At 41.5% G+C, this 23,214-nt stretch overlaps 1 protein-coding gene across 2 annotated transcripts in view; it reads left to right on the top strand.

Moving 5' to 3' along the window:
• Window positions 1–23,214, top strand: part of sugct (succinyl-CoA:glutarate-CoA transferase) — a 172,627-nt gene that overhangs the window by 37,398 nt on the left and 112,015 nt on the right. The window contains exons 10-13 of one of the 2 annotated variants that reach the window (XM_038997916.1): window positions 13,396–13,467; window positions 13,672–13,769; window positions 14,987–15,089; window positions 15,335–15,380. In XM_038997916.1, coding sequence (XP_038853844.1) covers window positions 13,396–13,467; window positions 13,672–13,769; window positions 14,987–15,089; window positions 15,335–15,380 — 319 coding nt within the window. The remainder of the gene's footprint in view (window positions 1–13,395; window positions 13,468–13,671; window positions 13,770–14,986; window positions 15,090–15,334; window positions 15,381–23,214) is intronic. The other variant, XM_038997915.1, reaches the window with a different exon arrangement.

The raw sequence follows: 23,214 nt of genomic DNA, 5'->3' as shown, positions 1-23,214 counted from the left end.
GGTTTTAGGTGACAAGCCAAAGTTCTTCAGCCTCCTGAGGTTGAAGAGGCGCTGTTGCACCTTCTTCACCACCCTGTCTGTGTGGGTGAGTGGACCAATTCAGTTTGTCAGTGATGTGTACGCCAAGGAACTTGAATCTTTCCACCTTCTCCACTGCGGTCCTGTCTATGTAGATAGGGGGGTGCTCCCTCTGCTGTTTCCTGAAGTCCACGATGAGCTCCTTTGTTTTGTTGACGTTGAGTGAGAGGTTATTTCCCTGGCACCAAACTCCCTGGGCCCTCACCTCCTCCCTGTAGGCTGTCTCGTCATTTTTGGTAATCAGGCCTACTACTGTTGAGTCTTTTGCAAACTTGATGATTTGAGTTGGAGGCGTGCGTGGCCACGCAGTCATGGGTGAACAGGGAGTACAGGAGGGGGCTCAGCACGCACCCTTGTTTGGTCCCAGTGTTGAGGATCAGCGAAGTGGAGGTATTATTTCCTACCTTCACCACCTAGGGGTGGCCCGTCAGGATGTCCAGGACCCAGTTGCACAGGGCGTGGTTCAGACCCAGAGCCTCAAGCTGATGAGCTTGGAGGTGGTATGGTGTTGAATGCTGAGCTATAGTCAATGAACAGCATTCTTACATAGGTATTCCTCTTGTCCAGATGGGATAGGGCAGTGTGCAGTGCGATGGCAATTGGATCGTCTGTGGATCTATTGGGGCGGTAAGCAAATTTAAGTGAGTCTAGGGTGGCGGGTAAGGTAGAGATTGTATGATCCTTGACTAGTCTCTCAAAGCACTTCATGATGACAGAAGTGAGTGCTATGTAATTTTGTTCAGTTACCTTAGCTTTCTTGGGTACAGGAACAATGGTGGCCATCTTGAAGCATGTGGGGACAGCAGACTGGGATAGGGTGAGATTCAATATGTCCGTAAACTCTCCAGCCAGCTGGTCTGTGCATGCTCAGAGGACACAGCTAGGGATGTCGTATGGGCTGGCAGCCTTACGAGGGTTAACATGCTTAAATGACTTACTCACGTCGGCCATGGAGAAGAAGTCCACGTTGGTGGCAATGTGTGTTAAGCTTGTCCGGAAGCAAGACATCAGTGTCCACGACGTGGCTGGTTTGCCCTTTATAGTCCGTGATTGACCCTGCCACATACGTCTCGTGTCTGAGCCGTTAAATTGCGACTCCACTTTGTCTCTATACTGTTTGATAGCCTTACGGAGGGAATAACTACATTTTTTGGATTCTGACATATTCCCAGTCACCTTGCCATGGTTGAATGCGGTGGTTCGCGATTTCCGTTTTATTCTAATGCTGCCATTTATCCACGTTTTCTGTTTAGGGTAGGTTTTAATAATCACAGAGGGTACAACATCTTCTATTCACTTCCAGATAAACTCAGTCACCGTATCAGTGTATTCGTCAATGTTATTCTCGAAGCTACCTGGAAACATATCCCAGTCCGTGTGATCAAAACAATCTTGGAAGCGTGGATTCCGAATGGTCAGGTATAATTTATCTACAGTGAGCTCCAAAAGTATTGGGACAGTGACAAATTTGTTGTTGTTTTGGCTCTGTACTCTATGAAGTGACGATCCATTCAGACCAGCCTTACTGCTTGAACTTTCATACCTACATTAAATGGAGACATGTATACCTCTAATAATGTCACTTGTTTTTTTGGTTTGTTTTCTTTCAAATACTGAAATAGCAACCTCATATGGGAGTAATTGGATTAACCTCCCAGGTTGTTCTTAACAGTGCATTTTGTCTTATTTATACAATCCAATATTTGTCACATCTATTGTGCTAAACATTCCATGCACTTACTTAAATATTAATATGAAGTTGCAAACGCTTGGCCTTGCAGGCTCAACAGTGGTTTCAAAGTCTGTTGGCAGCATGTGCTGGTTTGCTAACCCACTGAATGCAAAGTTAAGTGCCAAGCAGTGATGCATCGGGTCCCATTTTTACAGTCTTTGGTATGACTTGGCCAGGGATCAAACTCCCAACCTTCTAATCTCATGGCAGACACTAACCACAAGGCCACTGAGTTGGTACTGATAAAGGCCCACTCATTAATTTGAGAAACAACAAAATGGCAGACTCGGCACTTGGTTAGTATTAGTGTACTATTAGTCCTACCTCCTACTATCACTTGTTTTGATGTTTTGATTCTCATACAAAAATACACCTGAAAGAAGAAGCTTCACCATCCTATTTTGATATTGGCCTTATTTATTTTCTATTCCTATTTCCCCTTTATTTTAGCAGGGGAAGGCCCATTGAGACCAAAGTCGCACCTAGTCTTTTTGTCTCACTAAATCAAGATGCATTATTTGTTTTGTTGCACTAGAAAACAGCCCCACCACTTCTTGAACCCATTCGAAAAGCATTTGAATGGGTTCAAGAGGGAGCTTGGCCTTGGTTCAGGCTGCTTGCAGAGGAAGCTTGAGTGAGCACAAGTCTCTCATACTGCTCTTTTTAGTAAGCAAAGACACTGGGAGGAACGGCGCACTCCATTTTGATCTCAATAAAGATTTTTTTACACTGCACCTCATAGAGATTTATGCAATCGGCAAAATCATTTAAAAAAATGTTCCATTTTGATTATAGTGTTTTATGTTAGATTTAGACTATTATCATAAAACCTACGTAATTAGTAAACCAATCAGAGACTACCATTGGATAGATAAATGAGGTAGATGTGTCATGTACAAAACGGTTGAACATTGAGGATAGATTTCAATCACAAAATATTAGTGTGAATTACTTTTATCCTTGCATTATTTTTGTGGTAAAAAATGGCTATTTTGCTTGAGGTGTAGTTTTTCCCCTGATTTCCTGTACTTAGCCGTTACTGTACTTACAATTTGGATTACATTTAGAATGGGGGCAATAAATAGGTGTTTTGTTCCTCATCCAAATCAATGTTGTCATTTCTATTATACATTGAGCTGAGCGGCGTATTTATATTATTCTGTCCCATCTGCTTTTTGAGCACTCTGGGTTACAATGTGTGTTGTCACTGTGTGAGTGTCCCTGTCAAAAGTTTGGACACACCTACTCATTCAAGGGTTTTAATTCATTTTTACTCTTTTCTACAATGTAGGGAAAAAAAATGAAATAACACATTTGGAGTCATGTAGTAACCAAAAAAGTATATTTGAGATATGAGATTCTTCAAAGTAGCCACCCTTTGCCTTGATGACAGCTTTGCACACTCTTAGCATTCTCTCAACCAGCGTCACCTGGAATGCTTTTCCAACAGTCTTGAAGGAGTTCCCACATATGCTGAGCACTTGTTGGCTGCTTTTCTTTCACTCTGCGGTCCAACTTATCCCAAACCATCTCAATTGGGTTGAGGTCAGGTGATTGTGGAGGCCAAGTCATCTGATGCAGCACTCCATCACTCTCCTTCATATAGCCCTTACACAGCCTGGAGGTGTGTTGGGTCATCGTCCTGTTGAAAAACAAATGATAGTCCCACTAAGCGCAAACCAGATGGGATGGCGTATTGCTGCAGAATGCTGTGGTAGCTGTGCTGGTTAAGTATGCTTTGAATTCTAAAGAAATCAGACATTGTCATCAGGAAAGCACCCCCACACCATCACACCTCCTCCATGCTTCACAGTGGGAACCACACATGTGGGGATCATCTGTTCACCTTACTCTGTGTCTCACAAAGACACGGCGGTTTGAATCAAAAATCTCAAATTTGTAATCATCAGACAAAAGGACAGATTTCCACTGGTCTAATGTCAAGCAAGTCTCTTCTTCTTATTGGTGTCCTTTAGTAGTGGGTTCTTTGCAGCAATTCGACCATGAAGGCCTGATTTCATGCAGTCTCCTCTGAACAGTTGATGTTGAGATGTGTCTGTTACTTAAACTGAAGCATTTTTTTGAGCGTCAATTTCTGAGGCTGGTAACTCAAATGAACTTATCCTTTGCAACAGAGGTAACTCTGGATCTTCCTTTCCTGTGGCGGTACTCATGAGAGCCAGTTTCATCATAGCGCTTGATGGTTTTTGCGACTGCACTTGAAGAAACGTTCAAAGTTCTTTAAATGTTTCCGGATTGACTGACCTTCATGTCTTAAAGTAATGATGGACTGTCATTTCTCTTTGCTTATTTGAGCTGTTCTTGCTAAAGAATGGACTTGGTATTTTACCAAATAGGTCTATCTTCTGTATACCACCCCAACCTGTCACAACACAACTGATTGTCTCAAACGCATTAAAATGGAATGAAATTCCACACATTAACTTTTAACAAGGCACACCTGTTAATTGACATGCATTCCAGGTGACTACCTCATGAAGCTGGTTGAGAGAATGCCGAGAGAATGCCAAAAGTGTGCAAAACTGTCATCAAGGCAAAGGGTGGCTACTTTGAAGAATCTCAAATATATTTTGATTTGTTTAATACCTTTTTGGTTACTCCATGATTACATATGTGTTATTTCATAGTTTTGATATCTTCACTATTATTCTACAATGTAGAAAATAGTAAAAATAAAATAAAACCCAAACTTTTGACTGGTATTGTATAATGTTCTTATCATGACCGATATGTTGGAGATGCATCAATGTATTCATATAAATGCCAGCCAGCCAGGCCAGTTCAGCTTTGATTTCTGTTTCTTTTGGTTTCCTTTTTGCTGTTGTGATTACTCTTGGGGAGATTAACTGCAGATAGATGGGCGGAGAGTTTGTCCAAACATTGCCACTTGTCTGGTACATTTTTCTGGATTTTGAGCTTTTAGTGATAATAAATGTATTCCGGCACTATAGGTCAGGTCTTGCCCAAACACAGCAAATAATCGATGCCTCTTTTTGAAACATATCTCATGTGTTTGACTATGAAGGACTGAAGGAATGATATTTTATCGATGTAGAAAAAAAAATGTTTATGCATTTTCAGACTAAAATGAAGTTATTAATTTTGTGGTGTACATAAACCCACATAGGCATGCAAAATGTGCTAAAATTACACCATTGCGGTGCATTTTATGAAGTTGTGGTCAGGTGCTGTCTTTCCCCTAATGTCTTCATCTTGTCATGAAAAATACATCTTTACCTGCTTGTAACAGACCAGTTGGTTGTAATATGCTTATATGAGGTCTTCTCAACTAGAACACCCATTTACAAATAGAAAAGGACGTTGTGCCAAATTTAGTCAGCCGTATATTTTTATTATGGCACAAGAGGGATCATGCGGTTTGTTTTAATTCTGGTATTGGAGTTTGATTAAGTGCCTGTGCCCACAAAATAATGCATATCTGTGGACAGAAAGATTTTTGGTTTATCAGAAAATTAATCATGTGGGTTTTCCATCTGACATTTACATGTAATTTGATAGCTGCGTTTTACTCGCCGCAAGTAGGCCTACTGTGGGATTGGCCATGATTTATATTTTTCCTATAACCGTTTGGTCTCCGTATTGGAATAGAATAATAAAAGAAGGAAAATATATATCAATGTGGTGTGTTAGTGTGTGGGAATATGCATGATTGTTGTGATTCTGTATGTTTAAATAAGTAAATGTTATGGATTTGTTTCAGTGTGCGTATTTTCAAATGCTTCTGTGCATGTCTTACATGCGTATATTGCCAAGTTTGAGAATTGAATTGAACTATATTTTTTTTCTCTGAATGTCAGTGTTGATATACAGAACATGTTTAGTTTATGTCCCCGCACATCTGTTTTTAGTAGGAGGGAGAATGTACATTCATTGGGTTGGGTCTTATTGTGTGAACATGATATTAAGGCCAGTATCTTTGGTCCAATGAGTGGCACTTGTAGCGGCACTCCCTAAGTGTACACTCTACCCACAATGCCATTCTCCCTTGGGCCTGGGATGAAACAGTGGCTTTGGTTTGGGTTATGGTTGGGCTGTGTTATGTGCAGTGCGGCCAGTTCCGGTCCACACATGAGAGGGGATGTGGCCTGCTTAACAGGGTATCCGGTTTTAGGATCAAGGAGACGGGTTCTCCTCTTGTTTTTAACTCTTTGCCCCGTAGCTGTGTGTAGCATTGACTAGTGACTTTTATGGAGGAGGAGGAGAGACATTAAACCCGTTCCACAGAAGTGGGAGACTTCAGAAGGGAACGTCATAGGAAACAGTTTCTGCAGCCTTCTCTTTCATCTGGTGCTCTTTTTCTGCACACAGTTCACAATCTGATGTAAAGTGATGACCTCTTCTGCTTTACTTCCGTTTTCAGTCCCATACTGTTATGAATTGGCTTCAAGATTATATCATTAAGATTATATCATCATTATAGTTTGGATTTGCATCTTAACCCAGATAATTAATGCAGTGGATGATTTGACAGTCCATTGTTGTACTAGTGAAAACAGAATATTGTCAAATTCGATTACATGGTAAGTGGCAGGCTGTGGCACATATTGTCCTGGAAAAACCTTGTATCTAAATTGCAGTTATTTTCATGTCATGACTCTAATGCCAATCAAAGTAATTTAGGTCTTACATAGAGGTTTCACATATCGTCAGCATCCTGGAACAACCTATTTTCCCAAAAATGTTCAGGTGTAAAGAAAACGGAAAAACAAATTTCGCCCCAGCCTTTGCCAGAGACTGAGCTTGCCTCAGACTGCTCATGAGTCATTTGAGAAGACCACCTGGAATCAAAGCAAGCAGGGTGATGTTCCCAAGCCATGTGGCCTTCTCGTCCCAGCTCAGCTCCAAACCTTAATGGTTAAGATACTGTTACCTCCATATCTAGTCACAGCTGCAATAGTCTCTCAGTTTCAAATAACCAGACTACTAGACTCACTTAAGCCCTGATGCCCAAGGAATTAAAAAAATAATAAGCATAGACTCTTGAATTACCTCATTTAAAAAAAAACGTATCTTGTTGGAACAACTTTGTATCTCAGTCGAACGACTTTGTATCTCAGTCGAACGACTTTGTATCGCAGTCGAACGACTTTGTATCGCAGTCGAACGACTTTGTATCGCAGTCGAACGACTTTGTATCGCAGTCGAACGACTTTGTATCTCAGTCGAACGACTTTGTATCTCAGTCGAACGACTTTGTATCGCAGTCGAACGACTTTGTATCGCAGTCGAACGACTTTGTATCGCAGTCGAACGACTTTGTATCGCAGTCGAACGACTTTGTATCGCAGTCGAACGACTTTGTATCTCGTTTGAATAACTTTTTACTTAGTCTTTCAAAGAAGATACTAAGTTTTTCAAACAAAATACTAAGTTGTTTGAACAACTTATTATCTAATTTGAAAGACTTAATTTGTATTTTGTCTAATAGGCCTCATTTACAGCTTGTCAGACCGTGTAATGGTTGCATCAGCCATTTAATTTGTAGAGCACATTTCCCACACTCAATGCACATGTGAAGCTTGTTGGTGCTTGCTTCTGTGCGCAAATCATTTGACCGCTGCAGTTTGAGTTTATTTATTCCCTTTTATTTATGAAAATAAATTAATACTGGCCTTTTATTATTTACAATTTATTTAAGATGTTTTAGCTTAATTGATTTATATTATGGTGTTAGTATTCCAAGATTTATATATATATATTACAGTAGCCTATGTATTGCATACCTAAAACCTCTGTTAATACGTTTGAAGTCCTTCAAAATAGAAACTACATATCCTAATGTTAGAAAGTAGAATATAAATTAGATATAGATACTGTGGATGGGGTAGGCTAAATAATTACAAACGAATAGGCTTAATTAAAATAATGGTGATTAAAGGAAATGAAAAATCCTAGACAAAGCATTCCCAGAGCTTGTTGCTGAGCAGTACCAGAGCACAATTGGAATGGGAGAGAAGGCCAACACCATATTTTAAATCTGCTCGAATTATTCTCAATTACATGCTCTGGCATACAAAATAAGCCCTGCTTTAGGCTATCAAAGAACTGTCACTGAATATTCATATCAATGGATGGAATCAGTAAATTAATGGCTGCAACTATCATTACACGGTTTGACAAGCTGCATAACAAATGAGACCTAATTTGACAAAATAACAATGAAGTCATTCAAACGAGATACTAAGTCATTCGAATGAGATAATGCCAATGTTAAAAAAAACATTTGGGGGGGGGCTTGGGCTTCAGGTTACTTAGCAAAATAGACAACATCAAACACTCTGGTAATTAAATGTTTCACCTATTATATATGATGTAGCATGGGGATTATGGGACTGGAGGATTATTTTGTGTTGTCGCCCATTCAGAGGGATAGTACATTTTGTCAAGGAAACTAGTTGTTGGTATGTGAAAGGTTGTCCAGGTTTGTAATTGAGTTCATATTCCGTATTTTCTCAGTTTTTTAATTAAATATTTCATGCTTGTTTTTTAAAATAAAATATTTCATAATTCATTATTATCATGAAAACCAAACCATTGCGCTGTTCTGTGAGTGAAGTGAGTTTAGCCTATTGTCCAATGAGCCAACCACGGAAACTGACGACTCCATTTTAACACTGTTGTTCCTCGCTGTCCATTCCCGTTCAGGATTCATGCCAGCATGTGAGGTGCCCTGGTGGGAGGACAATCGAGGGAACTTGCATTAGGTCAGAGAGGCATCAAACTGGGCCTGTCTGTCTACAGAGCTGTCTGAGTCTAAAGTGTTGCAGAGCAGTTTAAAGGGCGATTGTCTGGGCCCAGTGGGAAACTGGTTTTCTCCCCTCTCTTTTCTGCCACAGTCCTCCACCATCGCTCCCCTTCCTTAATTTGAAATAATTTGATCTGATGGCTAAAAGTTTGTCAAAACAAAATCTCATTAACCACTGTCTGTGCACTTTGTTCCCTAGTTCCCTTTGTCCCACTGGCTGGCAAGGAAGATGAGCTGCGAAAATGTGGGGGCTAAAAGGGGATAGCAACATGAATCAAAGCTTTGTTTTAAGGTGTATCACCCCAGACAAACAATGAAGCATGTCTTGATTTACTCCAGAGTGAGGGTGGGTGGAAAAAACTTCAGGGGTAGCCGGGTGGTTGCAAGGTTATGCCTTTTAAATCACTCCCCGTCGAGACAGCACTGTCAACAAATGCAAGCCTGAAAGCGGGAAGTTGATGACTGTTTTGTCTCTTGAAGTAGTGTATGGGAATTGGGAAAGAAACTACTGGATCTCCACCGAACTCTCAAGGAAGTTTCAGTTCAAGGGTCAGAGGTTCCTTGTTGTTTGGTCCTCCATACCTGTTACCATATCATTGAGTGTCTCTGTGATTTAGCAAACCAAGTAATGTCCAGATCAGTAGCCTGATTGGTTCCCCCGAGAACATCTGGATGGTGAACTCATGGTCTCTTGCTCTGGATCTGTATGGAACTTTTAGAGGGGTTACTAAACCTTAAAGGGGTGTTCCACTCAAAATACCACATAACTATATAACTACACGAAACAAAAATATAAATGCAACATGTAAAGTGTTGGCTCCATGTTTCAGTAGTTGAAATTAAAGATACCAGAAATGTTCCATATGCACAAAAGGCATATTTCTCTAAAATGTTGTGCACAAATTTGTTTACAGCTCTGTGAGCATTTCTTCTTTGCTAAGATAATCAATCCACCTGGCAGGTGTGGCATATCAAGAAGCTGATTTAACAACATGATCATTACACAGGTGCACCTTGTGCTGGGGACAATAAAATGCTGCTCTAGAATGTGCATTTCTGTCACCCAACACAATGCCACAGATGTCTCAAGTTTTGAGGGAGCCTGCAATTGGCTGCTGACTGCAGGAATGTCCACCAGAGCTGTTGCCAGAGAATTGAATGTTATTTTCTCTGCCATAAGCCGCCTCCAACGTCATTTTAGAGAATTTGTCAGTATATTCCAACCAGCCTCACAACCGCCGACCACATGTATGGTGTCGTTTGGGCGAGCTGTTTGCTGATTTCAACATTGTGAACAGAGTGCCGCATGGTGGGTTATGGTATGGGCAGGCATGAGCTATGGACAATGAACACAATTGCATTTTATCGCTGGCAATTTAAATGCAAAGAGATACCGTGACGAGATCCTGAGGTCCATTGTTGTGCCATTCATCCGCAGCCATCACCTAATGTTTCAGCATGATAATGCTCTAGTTAAATAATCATCTCCTTACAACCAACATTGTTGCATAAAATAAATGTTGCCCTTAGTCAATGACTGAACAAACCGGGATTTAAACAGAGCAATAATTTTAAAACAAAATAACCACTCTCTCTGCTTCTCTGCCATCATTTATTTGTCTATTACAGATCAGTCTCTCCAAAGTGTTGCTCCTTAAACTACACTACATGACCAAAAGTATGAGGACACCTGCTCGTCGAACATCTTATTCCAAAATCATGGGCATTAATATGGGTTTGGTCCCCCTTTGCTTCTATAACAGCCTCCAATCTTCTGGGAAGGCTTTTCACTAGATGTTGGAACATTGCAGCGGGGACTTGCTTTTATTCAGCCACAAGCATTATTGAGGTCGGGCACTGATGTTGGGCGATTAGGCCTGGCTCGCAGTCGGCGTTCCAATTCATCCCAAGGGTGTTTGATGGGGTTGAGGTCAGTGCTCTGTGCAGGCCAGTCAAGTTCTTGCACACCGATCTCATCAAACCATTTCTATATGGACCTCGCTTTGTGCACGGGGACATTGTCATGCTGAAACGGGAAAGGGCCTTCCGCAAACTGATGCTACAAAGTTGGAAGCACAGAATCGTCTAGAACATCATTGTGTTCGGCAGCATTAAAATGTCCCTTTACTGAAACTAAGGGACCTAGCCCGAACCATGAAAAACAGACCCAGACCATTATTTCTCCTCCACCTAACTTTACAGTTGCGCTGTACATAGGGGTAGGTAGCGTTCTCCTGGCACCCGCCAAACCAAGATTTGTCCGTTGGACTGCCAGATGGTGAAGTGTGATTCATCACTCAAGAGAAGGCTTTTCCACTGCTCCTGACGAACAGTTCTTGTGCTGACGTTGCTTCCAGAGGCACTTTGGAACTCAGTGAGTGCTGCAACCGAGGACAGGCGATTTGTACGCACTTTCAGCACTCAACGGTCCCATTCTGTGAGCTTGTGTGGCCTACCACTTTGCTGCTGAGCCGTTGTTGCTCCTAGACTTTTCCACTTCACAATAACTGCACTTTAAAAAAATAAAAAATAATGATATTTTTTTATTTAACTAGGCAAGTCAGTTAAGAACAAATTCTTATTTACAATGACGGCCTACCGGGGAACAGTGGGTTAATTGCCTTGTTAAGGGGAAGAACGACAGATTTTTACCTTGTCAGCTCAGGGATTCGATCCAGCAACCTTTCGGTTACTGGCCTAACGCTCTAACCACTAGGCTACTTGCCGCCCCACTTACAGTTGACTGGGGCAGCTCTAGCAGGGCAGACATTTGATGAACTGACTTGTTGGAAAGGTGGCATCCAATAAAAATTTTCTGAGCTCTTCATAAGGCCATTCTAATGCCAATGTTTGCATGGCTGTGTGCACGATTTTATACACCTGTCAGCAACAGGTGTGCCGGAAATAGCGAAATCCACTAATTTGAAGGGGTGTCCACATACTTTTGTATATACCGTGATTTCGAAAAGTATTCAGACCCTTGACTTTTTCCACATTTTGTTACGTTACACCCTAATTCTAAAATGGATTAAATAAATAAACATCCTCAGCAATCTACACACAATTCCCCAAAAAGAAAAAGCATCAACAGCGTTTTTAGAATTTTTTGCAAATGTATAAAAATGAAAAACTATGCTATGAGACTTGAAATTGGTGCATCCTGTTTCCGTTGATCATCCTTGATGTTTCTACAACTTGGAAGAGTGGCCAGACGGAAGCCACTCCTCAGTAAAAGGCACATGCCAGCCCGCTTGGAGTTTGCCAAAAGGCTCCTTAAACTCTCAGACCATGAGAAACAAGTTTCTCTGGTCGATTGAAACCAAGATTGAACTCTTTGGCCTGAATGCCAAGCGTCACTTCTGGAGGAAACCTGGAACCATCCCTACGGTGAAGCATGGTGGTGGCAGCATCATGCTGTGGGGATGTTTTTCATTGACTGGGACTGAACATCTCTGGAGAGACCTGAAAATAGCAACGCTACCCGTCCAACCTGACAGAGCTTGAGAGGTTCTGCAGAGAAGAGTGGGAGAAACTCCCCATGTACAGCTGTGCCAAGCTTGTAGCATCATACCCAAGAACACTCGATACCAAAGGTGCTTCAACAAAGTACTGAGTAAAGGGTCTGAATACTTATGGAAATTTGATATTTCAGTTTTTATTTATAAATTAGCAAACATGTCATTGTTTTTTTGCTTTGTCATTATGGGTTATTGTGTGTAGATTGATGAGGGGAAAGAAACAATTTAATACGTTTTAGAATAAGGCTTTAACCTAAGAAAATGTGGGAAAAGTCAAGGGGTCTGAATACTTTCCGAAGGCACTGTGTGTGTGATAGATATATACGCTACCGTTCAAAAGTTGGAGGTCACTTAGAAATGTCCTTGTTTTTGTCCATTAAAATAACATCAAATTGATCAGAAATACAGTGTAGACTTTGTTAATGTTGTAAATGACTATTGCAGTTGGAAACGGCAGATTTTTATTTTTTATGGAATATCATTTTTTGTGGGTTCAATTACAGGCCCAAAATGGCCAGAAACAAAGACCTTTCTTCTGAAACTCGTCAGTCTATTCTTGTTCTGAGAAATGGAGGCTATTCCATGCGAGAAATTGTCAAGAAACTGAAGATCTCATACAACGCTGTGTACTCCCTTCACAGAACAGTGCAAACTGGCTCTAACCAGAATAGAAAGAGTGTGAGGCCCGGTGCATAACTGAGCAAGAGGACAAGCACATTAGAGTGTGTAGTTTGAGAAACCGACGCCTCACAAGTTCTCAACTGGTAGCTTCATTAAATAGTACCTGCAAAACACCAGTCTCAACGTCAACAGTGAAGAGGCGACTCCGGGATGCTGGCTTTTTAGGCATGATGGTCTGTCGTTTCTCTTTGCTTATTTGAGCTGTTCTTGCCATAATATGGACTTGGTCTTTTACCAAATAGGGCTATCTTCTGTGTACCCCCCCTATCTTGTCACAACACAACTGATTGGCTCAAACGCATTAAGAAGCAAAGAGAATTCCACAATTTAACTTTTAATTAGGTACACCTGTTAATTGAAATCATTCCAGGTCACTACCTCATGAAGCTGGTTGAGAGAATGCCAAGAGTGTGCAAAGCTGTCATCAAGGCAAAGGGTGGCCGTTTGAAGAATCTTAAATATAAAATACATTTTGGTTTGTTTAACACTTGATTACACACACATGATTACATATATGTGTTATTTCATAGTTTTGTCTTCACTATTCTACAATGTAGAAAATTGTAAAAATAATGAAAAGCCTTGAATCTTGTTTTCAGGGTTTCAGAACCAAAGATGGATACCTGGTTGTGGCTGCGGGCAACGACAAGCAGTTTGTCAAAGTGTGCAAAGTAAGTAGCATGACCCCTCATGCATTATCAAACAGCATAAAATACATCATCTTGCAATTTCATATTGGGCTTAAATGTTACTTTTAGTTCATCTTTCCTGTCAAAGTTTGCTATTAGGGTTAGTATTTCACAGTGCTACTAGTATCACTGAACTGTCACCCAGAATCCCTCCCAAGTGACTTAGTATTGACTTTGTGTTTCCAGATGCTAGGCCTGAATCATCTGTCTGACGAGCCCAAGTACAAAAGCAACACACTCAGAGTGCAGCATCGCCAAGAGCTGCTTCACATCCTCTCCCAGAGGTAAAGCCTCCTCCTTCACAGTAAACAAAGTTTTTAAAATATCGGACTTATGGCAAATTTAAAAAAAAAAATAGCTGGAGGCTTGCCTCATCTATATTCATGTGTTGTTCGGTAAGTCTGCAAGTTCTCAGTTTGGCCAGAGAGCCTGCAACGGATGTGGCGTAGAGAAAAGGCAACAGGACACGGAGACCACTCACACAGATGTTTTCATCTGCCCTCCCTTCCAGTCGCTTTGTCATGAAAAGCACTCGTTGGGCCCCAGGCCCAGTCGGCTGTTTCCTCTCTAAGGGGTCAAGGGGCGTGATGGGATCGGAAGGCATTTAGCAATGAGACGTTATCTAACACCACCGGTGGAGGGTGGCTCGTTACGTGACACTGGCCGTGTCTGAAGTCTGGCTTGTCTACTACTTATTTAAACTGCGTACTGTGTACTCATTTTACTGCATACTATGTAGAATGTACTGTTAAGTAAAAACAAATGAAGTAAGCAACAAATAACATTCTAGTCTCATGCTACTTGGAATGTCAGCTGATGCACAATTGTGTTGATTCCCGCCAATCGTTCATTTTGGTACAGTGCGTCCCCAGAGCTGATTGTCTGCTGTGGTCAGACCCACATGGGTCTCAAAATATGATTCTCTTCCTCAATATGTCCAGCGAACTGTACTAGATCAAAAGCAGAAATTAGTATGACATCCTGGCATTTAAAGCATACACATTTTTTTCAATTTCACTTACTATAAAAATTTAAAAAAAGGCGAAAATGACTGCTATTTAGAACGCTAGTACGGGTATTCGGACATGGCCTTATCGGACAGCAGTGTATTGTTTTGGGGTGCATATTTTTCTTTCTGGCTGCACAAAAGGCAAATCAGGCAAGTGTTTCTTTATCCCGAAGTACATGTGTGTAGGCGAGTATGCACGCCTGTGTGTGTGTGGTGAGTGAAAAGCTGCTGGGGATTGTGGATGAAGAGAGAGCGAGTGCGAGAGAGATTGCCTCACTCTTGCCATCTTAGGATATTCTGCGATCGAGGGCAAGGCAGGAAGCTGAGTGCAGGGTCTACATATGACCACATACACCTGCTGGAGATGTTGGGTCTCTGGAACAGCTCCAGCTGTGGCCTCCTACTCCTCGTCCCCTGCTGTAATTTTGAAAGCTTCACTTTGCGGTCTCTTCAAACTACAACCCCCCTTTCTTCTTCCTCCCCGGCTCCCAGGTTCTTGGAAGAGGTGACAGGCGAGTGGCTGAGGAGGTTTGAGGGGACAGGCGTGCCCTGTGGCCCCATCAACAACATCCAGCAGGTTTTCTCCGAGCCACAGGTCAGTCCCCATAGTGCTTTGGCTCACACGGCCTCCGAGTCAGTTTCATCTGAAACTCACCCCCTCCACTTTGTTATTTTAATTGTATTAAATGTTAATCAATACAGGTAAGTGAATTAAGAACAGATATATTTTTTTGCAATGATGACCTGTCAGGAGGCGAGCACATCAAATCAAAGTTTATTTGTCACGTGTGCCGAATACAACAGGTGTAGTAGACCTTACAGTGAAATGCTTACTTACAGGTTCTAACCAATGGTGCGAGGGGAAAAAAGGTGTGTGTGTGTGTAGGTAAGTAAAGAAATAAAACAACAGTAAAAAGACATTTGAAAAAAGAGTAGCGAGGCTATATACAGACACCTGTTAGTCAGGCTTATTGAGGTAGTATGTACATGTAGGTATGGTTAAAGTGACTATGCATATATGATGAACAGAGATTAGCAGAAGCGTAAAAAGAGGGGTTGGCGGGTGGTGGGATACAATGCAGACAGCCAGGTTAGCCAATGTGCGGGAGCACTGGTTTGTCGGGCCATTTAGGTAGTATGTACATGACTGTATAGTTAAAGTGACTATGCATATAAGAATAACAGAGAGTAGCAGCAGCGTAAAAGAGGGGGGGGGGGCACACAATGCGAATAGTCCGGGTAACCATTTGGTTACCTGTTCAGGAGCAGGTAGGGCAGGGTCTTACAGTTGATCTCTGTAATGACCATGGGTTGTGGGTTCCAAATTCTTTCATTGATGTACACAAATAGCTATTGATTGGAAAAGCAAGGACATTATTCTCAGATTTAGATTTGGTAGGTGCCAGAGGGAGTTGTGAAAATGAACAACCACTAGCTTGCTGCTTGATATCTCGTTATCACCACAGCTCCTCAACCTGGTTTTTGTTATGAGAGATCTTCAAAATAGTTACCCCCGACATCTTTAAATGGATCTCTATGCTAAATAAGGGTGGGAAAGAATATGTGATTGAAAGAGTTTACTACGGACAGTGTTTCTATGATGACAGAAAACATATATTTGATCTGTCACAGACATTAATTAAAAGCTTGAATGCTTAAAAGAGTGTAGAAAACTAATGACAAACAAGGTATTGTTGTGGATCTTCTGTCCAGGCTGTCATTGTAAATGTAAAATGTGTTCTTAATTGACTTGCCTGGTTAAATAAAGGTCCCAAAAATATATACACACTACCGTTTGGGGTCAAAGTTTGGGATCACTTAGAATTTATTTTTTTGTCCATTTTAAAATAACATCAAATTGATCAGAAATACAGTGTAGACATTGTTAATGTTATAAATGACTATTGTAGCTGGAAACGGCAGATATATTTTTTTATGGAATATCTACGTAGGCGTACCATTATCAGCAACCATCACTCCTGTGTTCCAATGGCACGTTGTGTTAGCTAATCCAAGTTTATCATTTTAAAAGGCTAATTGATCATTAGAAAAACTTTTTGCAATTATGTTAGCACAGCTGAAAACTTGTGCTGATTTAAATAAGCAATAAAACTGGCCTTCTTTAGACTAGTTGAGTATCTGGAGCATCAGCATTTGTGGGTTCGATTACAGGCTCAAAATAGCCAGAAACAAAGACCTTTCTTCTGAAACTCATCAGTCTATTCTTGTTCTGAGAAATGAAGGCTCTTCCATGCGAGAAATTGTCATGAAACTGAAGCTCTCGTACAACGCTGTGTACTACTCCCTTCACAGAACAGCGCAAACTGACTCTAACCAGAATAGAAAGAGTGGGAGGCCCCGGTGCACAACTGAGCAAGAGGACAAGTACATTAGAGTGTCTATTTTGAGGAAGAAGACGCCTCACATGTCCTCAACTGGCAGCTTCATTAAATAGTACCTGCAAAACACCAGTCTCAACGTCAACAGTGAAGAGGCGACTCCGGGATGCTGGCCTTCTAGGCAGAGTTGCAAAGACAAAGCCATCTCAGACTAGCCAATAAAAATAAAATATAAAGATGGGCAAAAGAACACAGAGATATTTTTCTTTGCAACAGAAGACTCCGCTATGCAAGTAATCATTTCGGGTGTGTTCGTAAATTCAGTCTGGCCATCTACTCTGATTTCAGAGCACTCTTGTCTGAGCATGCCAGAGCTCAGAATAACTGACGAATTTATGAACGCCCAACACCCATTGAATATGGCCGGTGTCAGTAAACGTTGGCAAAAAAGCGTAATTAAATTGTTGCCAGCAGCACAGTTACAGTCACCTACGCTTTGGATAACATGAGAACAGCCTAAGCAGCTCTGCTAGGGCGAACAAAATGGTCAGAGTGGGATGTTCTCTCATTTGTGTCTGGAAATAGCTAGCAAGCTAGCCAATGTTAGCCAGTTAGCTTCGATGCTTGACTGCCGCTGTGAGGTCAGAATGTTCGGATCAACCTTACTCATCGGCCAGAGCGTCCAGTGTGCGCTCTGAACGCGAAATTCTCAAAATTTACGAACTGACAATCTGACAACACAGTCACAGTCACCATTGCTCTGGATAACATAACAGCCTAACCAGCTCTGCTAGGGCGAGTAATGTTCAGCGAGCTGTTCTCTCATTTGTGTCTGGAAGTAGCGAGCAAGTTAGCTTGGGTGCTTGCCTGCTGTTTGTACAGAACGCTCGGATCAACCCTTAAAGAGATGGGTGGGGGTAAAGCTTAAGAGGGTGTGAATGATGCTGAATGGATGTAGACAAAGAAGGGCTCTCCAGTAGTAGTACCAAAACTGTCAAATAACATTTTCTCAGTAGTGAGTTTACAAGTTTATTAACTTTCAAAGCAGTATTACTCTCAAATTGTTACTCAGTTGTAGTGTGTGAAATACCAATTTGTAGCTCCGAGTCTACTTTTATCCAATGTAAAAAATATAATTTCTAATTTTGCTACATAACACCGGTTTGAGCAGCTCGGTCACACACAGTACCAGTCAAAAGTTTGGACACACCTAGTCATTCAAGGGTTTTTTATTTTTACTATTTTCTACATTGTAGAATAATAATGAAGACGTCAACTTTGAAATAAGACATATGGAATCATGTACTAACCAAAAAAGTGTTAAACAAATCAAAATATATTTTAGATTCTTCAAAGTAGCCACCCTTTGTCTTGATGACTGCTTTGCACACTCTTGGCATTCTCTCAACCAGCTTCATGAGGTAGTCACCTGGAATGCATTTCAATTAACAGGAGTGCCTTCTTAAAGTTTAACCCTTTCACACGTACCATCACACGGGTGTGATCGTTCTACAGTGGTCCCTGAAGCGTACGATCACACCCGTGTGATTAGAACACTCATTTAGAACGCTCGTTTAGAACGGCCAGTTTCGAATGACGCAACAATCAGCATTTGAGCTGGCCACACTTTTTTCAGAAACTATTTACACAAACACAGTCCTTACAAAGTTATGTCCAGAATGTGAGCAGTTTATTTTGGGATGCAATGTTCAGATATTCACAGTAGTATATATAGCATAACACAATCATCCTAACCGGAAAAATGTAGGCTACATTTGTCCAAGCGCTAACTGAGGAAAGATTGACCCAACACAAGCAGTAATATTTTCTAACTCTCGGCTGACATAAACTACAATATGAATTAGCTAATAGCAATTATTATGTATAATTAATCACATTACGGGTGAGCTCACCATTGATCGAAATAATTAGGTAAAACACTTTTGAAATCGAAAGTAATCCGACGATTAGTTTCAGCGCGCAGCCATGCATTTGTTCCTCACAGAAACCGAAGATAACAAGAGAAGACAAGATGAGTTTGGTCTGTTTATAGTATGCATGTTGAAGGGGTGTGTCAATCACTGTCGTTCACATCCCACCCTTCATTTCCGGAAGTCCTCAAAGAATGAGTGAACTCTTACTTACCTCATTTTGTTATAACATCTTTGGTCAAACAGACGATTACGTGAAACCCAGAATGCATTGTATGTCAACAAACATGGCTACACAGCTGGAATTAGCTTAGCTCATCATAATCAGTACAACCTTCAAAAAAGTATTTTACACACATATGTGCCCATTACAATCTGTGCAAGAATCGGAATGCATGATTTGTCACATAGAATTGAAAACATGTGAATAAAACAGTAAATACACAAATAATTGCCAAACAAAACATTTTCTGATAGTGATTTATTGAGACAAGTGGCGCGTGCCGGCAGTCAACCACGTACCCTCTCACTCTAAACCATTCAGTGTTGTTGTTTATGTATGTAGATAGTGAGCTAAGCTGTAGCATTAGCAATAACTTTCAAAAGGAGACAACTCACAAATGTGGAAATTCTGGAGATTTTGAGTCTGAGTATGAAAGTCAGGAATCAGATTCTGACAGTGAGGAGCTGCCCCCCAACCTTGTAGCCATTGAGAACCCTGAATCTGAGGACCCCTTGTCCACTGACAAAGTCCCAGTTCCATTAGAAGATGCTGGTGGTGATGGTGGCAGACTGACAGTGGATGAAGTACAGGAGTTCTGTGGTAGCTGGAAGGCTGCCAGCCATTTCACCCCTCCTGGCCCTGCTGATTGTGTTGATGAGTCCCAGTCTGGAGTGCAACGCCCCTTGCCATTTCCATCTGAGGCAGAGTGCTTCAAGTTGTTTCTGACAGAGGAGCTGGTGGGAGACATAGTAGAGACCAATCACTATGCCTTGGAGCTACAGGATAAGAGAGAGCCAGTGTAACGGATGTGAAATGGCTAGCTAGTTAGCGGGTACGCGCTAATAGCGTTTCAATCAGTTACGTCACTTGCTCTGAAACCTTGAAGTAGTGGTTCCCCTTGCTCAGCAAGGGCCGCGGCTTTTGTGGAGCGATGGGTAACGATGCTTCGTGAGTGACTGTTGTTGATGTGTGCAGAGGGTCCCTGGTTCGCGCCCGGGTATGGGCGAGGGGACGGACGTAAAGTTATACTGTTACACCAGGAGTGGGGGGACAACCACAATTAGTGAAATGTATACATTCCTGGTGACAGTAAAGAAGAACTCCCTAAGAGAATACTGGAGCAGAGATCCTATGTTTGCAACTCCCTTCTTTGCCACCCTCTTTTTTCTCTTTTTTTTTTCACCCAAGACTGCTTTCTAGTTCTGCTGCTATGACTGCATTTCATCATCAACGCTACTGCCATCCTAAATGACCCGTTATACAAAACAAGAGATGTCAACAGCTGGCAGTAAAGTGCCATGACAAACGAGACGTCCATGTCCTCTCCACTGTCCATACAGCAACCATGTCGGCCACAGGGAAGGTGAACCACCTGACGGGAGAGAGAAACAAACCAGACAGAGAAACATCAAACCAGACTGCGTGCTTGACTATTACCTCAAAATGGGGGCAGTGGATAAGGCCGACATGATAAACAGCTTTGTGGAATGAACTCAGAAAACGACCAAGTGGTATATTTTTCCAGGGTAGCGTCAAAATACAACATGCCAATACTTCTGACGCATTTAGCATTGTTTTACAGAGCTAATAGAATAATGTAACTAGCTACATAAGCACGATTGAATATAACACCATAAAAGGTGAGTAACATGAGTAACGTTACCTAGCGTGTCCGCGGTTATAAGGAATATACACAAATATATTATGCTCCATACACACAGTGAGCTACAGTAGAAACGGTAAAACACGACACAGAAACTATTATAACGTAATTAGGCACTTACTTTGATAGAAACGCAGTCTGGATTTGAAGATGGGTGTCTGTAGTGACGCCTCTAGCACTGAGACGCTGTGCCACTTGGGAGTCAAAAGGCCAGGGTAGCTTCAACATACAACACATGCTAATACATCCGTGACGCAATTAGCATTGTTTTCCAGAGCTAATAAGACTGTCGCTAGATACCTAAGCATTGAGTATAACACCATACATGTTATGAAATGAGTAACGTTACATCGCGTGTCCGCGGTTATAAGGAATATACACAAAAACATGATGCTACAGTAGAAACGACATAACACGACATGCAGAAACTATTATAACGTAACAAGGCACTTTGATAGAAACGCACTCATTTCCAAAGTTATTATTGGTAACGAAAACAACTTTGATTGCGATGCAGGCGACAGGTGGAAAATATGAACACGTGTATGCAGGACGGCAGATGAGTAAATGTCTGCGGACTTGAACTGCACAAACAATTGAGAAGTGTTTGGGGAATTTTGTCCGGGTCAGAAATGTCAAAAAAATTAATTGGTCCGCAAAAGTAAAAATGACTACTTTTATGTGAATGAATGAGGCGGAACACACCTAATTTCAAACTGTTATTATAAAATAAAAAACTGTTCAGAAAATAATTTAAAATTGACAAATAAAACAGGCGGCGTGCTTTGGTTTGAGGGCAGCGCAGATTAAATGTACTGTTACATAACAATCACATTCTGGAATTGGAGAGAACGTTCTAACATCACGTGCATAAAACAACTCACGCTGGGGCGACCGTTAGAGATATTTGGAACTCACGCATGAAAGGGTTAATAGTTGAATTCAAATTTTATTTTATTTGTCACATGCGCCGAATACAACAGGTGTAGACCTTATAGTGAAATGCTTACTTACAAGCCCTTAACGAACAATACAGTTAAGAACCCCCCCCCCCCCCCCCCCCCAAAAAAAAAGTAAGAGATAAGAATAACAAATAATTAAAGAGCAGCAGTAAATAACAATAGCGGGGCTATATACAGAGGGTACCGGTACAGACTCAATGTGCACCGGTGTCGATAATATGTACATGTAGGTAGAGTTATTAAAGTGACTATACATAGATAATAATAGAGAGTAGCAGCAGTGTAGGGGGGGGGGGGGGGGGCAATTCAAAAGTATTGGTATCCATTTGATTAACTGTTCAGGAGTCTTATGACTTGGGGGTAGAAGCTGTTTAGAAGCATCTTGGTGCGGTATGCAAATTGTAGTGGGTCTAGGGTTTCTGGGATAATGGTGTTGATGTGAGCCATGACCAGCCTTACGCTAGCGTCGGAGCCGGTGTAGAACGATTCGATCTTAGTCCTGTATTGAAGCTTTGCCTGTTTGACGGTTCGTCGGAGGGCATAGTGGGATTTCTTGTAAGCTTCCGGGTTAGAGTCCTGCTCCTTGAAAGTGGCAGCTCTACCCTTTAGCTCAGTGCGAATTTTGCCTGTAATCCATGGCTTCTGGTTGGGGAATGTGTGTACAGTGACTGTGGGGACGACGTCATCGATGCACTTATTGATGAAGCCAGTGACTGATGTGGTGTACTCCTCAATGCTATCGGAAGAATCCCGGAACATATTCCAGTCTGTGCTAGCAATACAGTCCTGTAGTTTTGCATCTGCTTCATCTGACCACTTTTTTATAGACTTAGTCACTGTTGCTTTCTGCTTGAATTTTTGCTTGTGAGCACGAATCAGGAGGATAGATTTTCCGAAAGGATGGCGAGGGAGAGCTTTATATGTGTCTCTGTGTGTGGAGTAAAGGTGGTCTAGAATTATTTTCCCTCTGGTCTACATTTAACATGTTGATAGAAATTTGGTAAAACTGATTTAAGTTTCCCTGCATTCAAGTCCCCGACCACTAGGAGCGCTGCCTCCGGATGAGCGTTTTTCTATTTGCATTTGACAGTATAATGCTCATTGAGATCGGTTTTAGTGTCAGCATCTGTCTGTGGTGGTATGTGAACAGCTATGTAAAATACAGATGTAAACTTTCTAGGTTGATAGTGTGGTCTACAGCTTATCATGAGATACTCGACCTCAGCCATGCAAAACCTCGGGACTTCCTTAGATATCGTGCACCAGCTGTTGTTTACATATATGCATAGGCCCCCACCCCGTGTCTTACCTGAGGCTGCTGTTCTATCCTGCCGATTTATAGTGTGTAACCCGCAAGCTGTATGTTCTTTTTAAAAATAAAAATAAATTATTTCACCACTATTTAACCAGGTAAGCTAGTTGAGAACACGTTTTCATTTACAACTGTGACCTGGCCAAGATAAAGCAAAGTAGTTCAACAAAAACAACAACACAGAGTTACACATGGAATAAACAAGCGTACATTCAATAACACAATAGAAAAAAAGAAAGTCTATATACATTGTGTGCAAATGGCATGAGGAGGAAGGCAATAAATAGGCC

The sequence above is a fragment of the Salvelinus namaycush genome, chromosome 7 (assembly GCF_016432855.1).
Source record: "Salvelinus namaycush isolate Seneca chromosome 7, SaNama_1.0, whole genome shotgun sequence".
Taxonomy (NCBI): Eukaryota; Metazoa; Chordata; class Actinopteri; order Salmoniformes; family Salmonidae; genus Salvelinus; species Salvelinus namaycush.
Note: the sequence above shows the minus strand (reverse complement) of the source record. Positions and strands in the feature narration are given on the sequence as shown.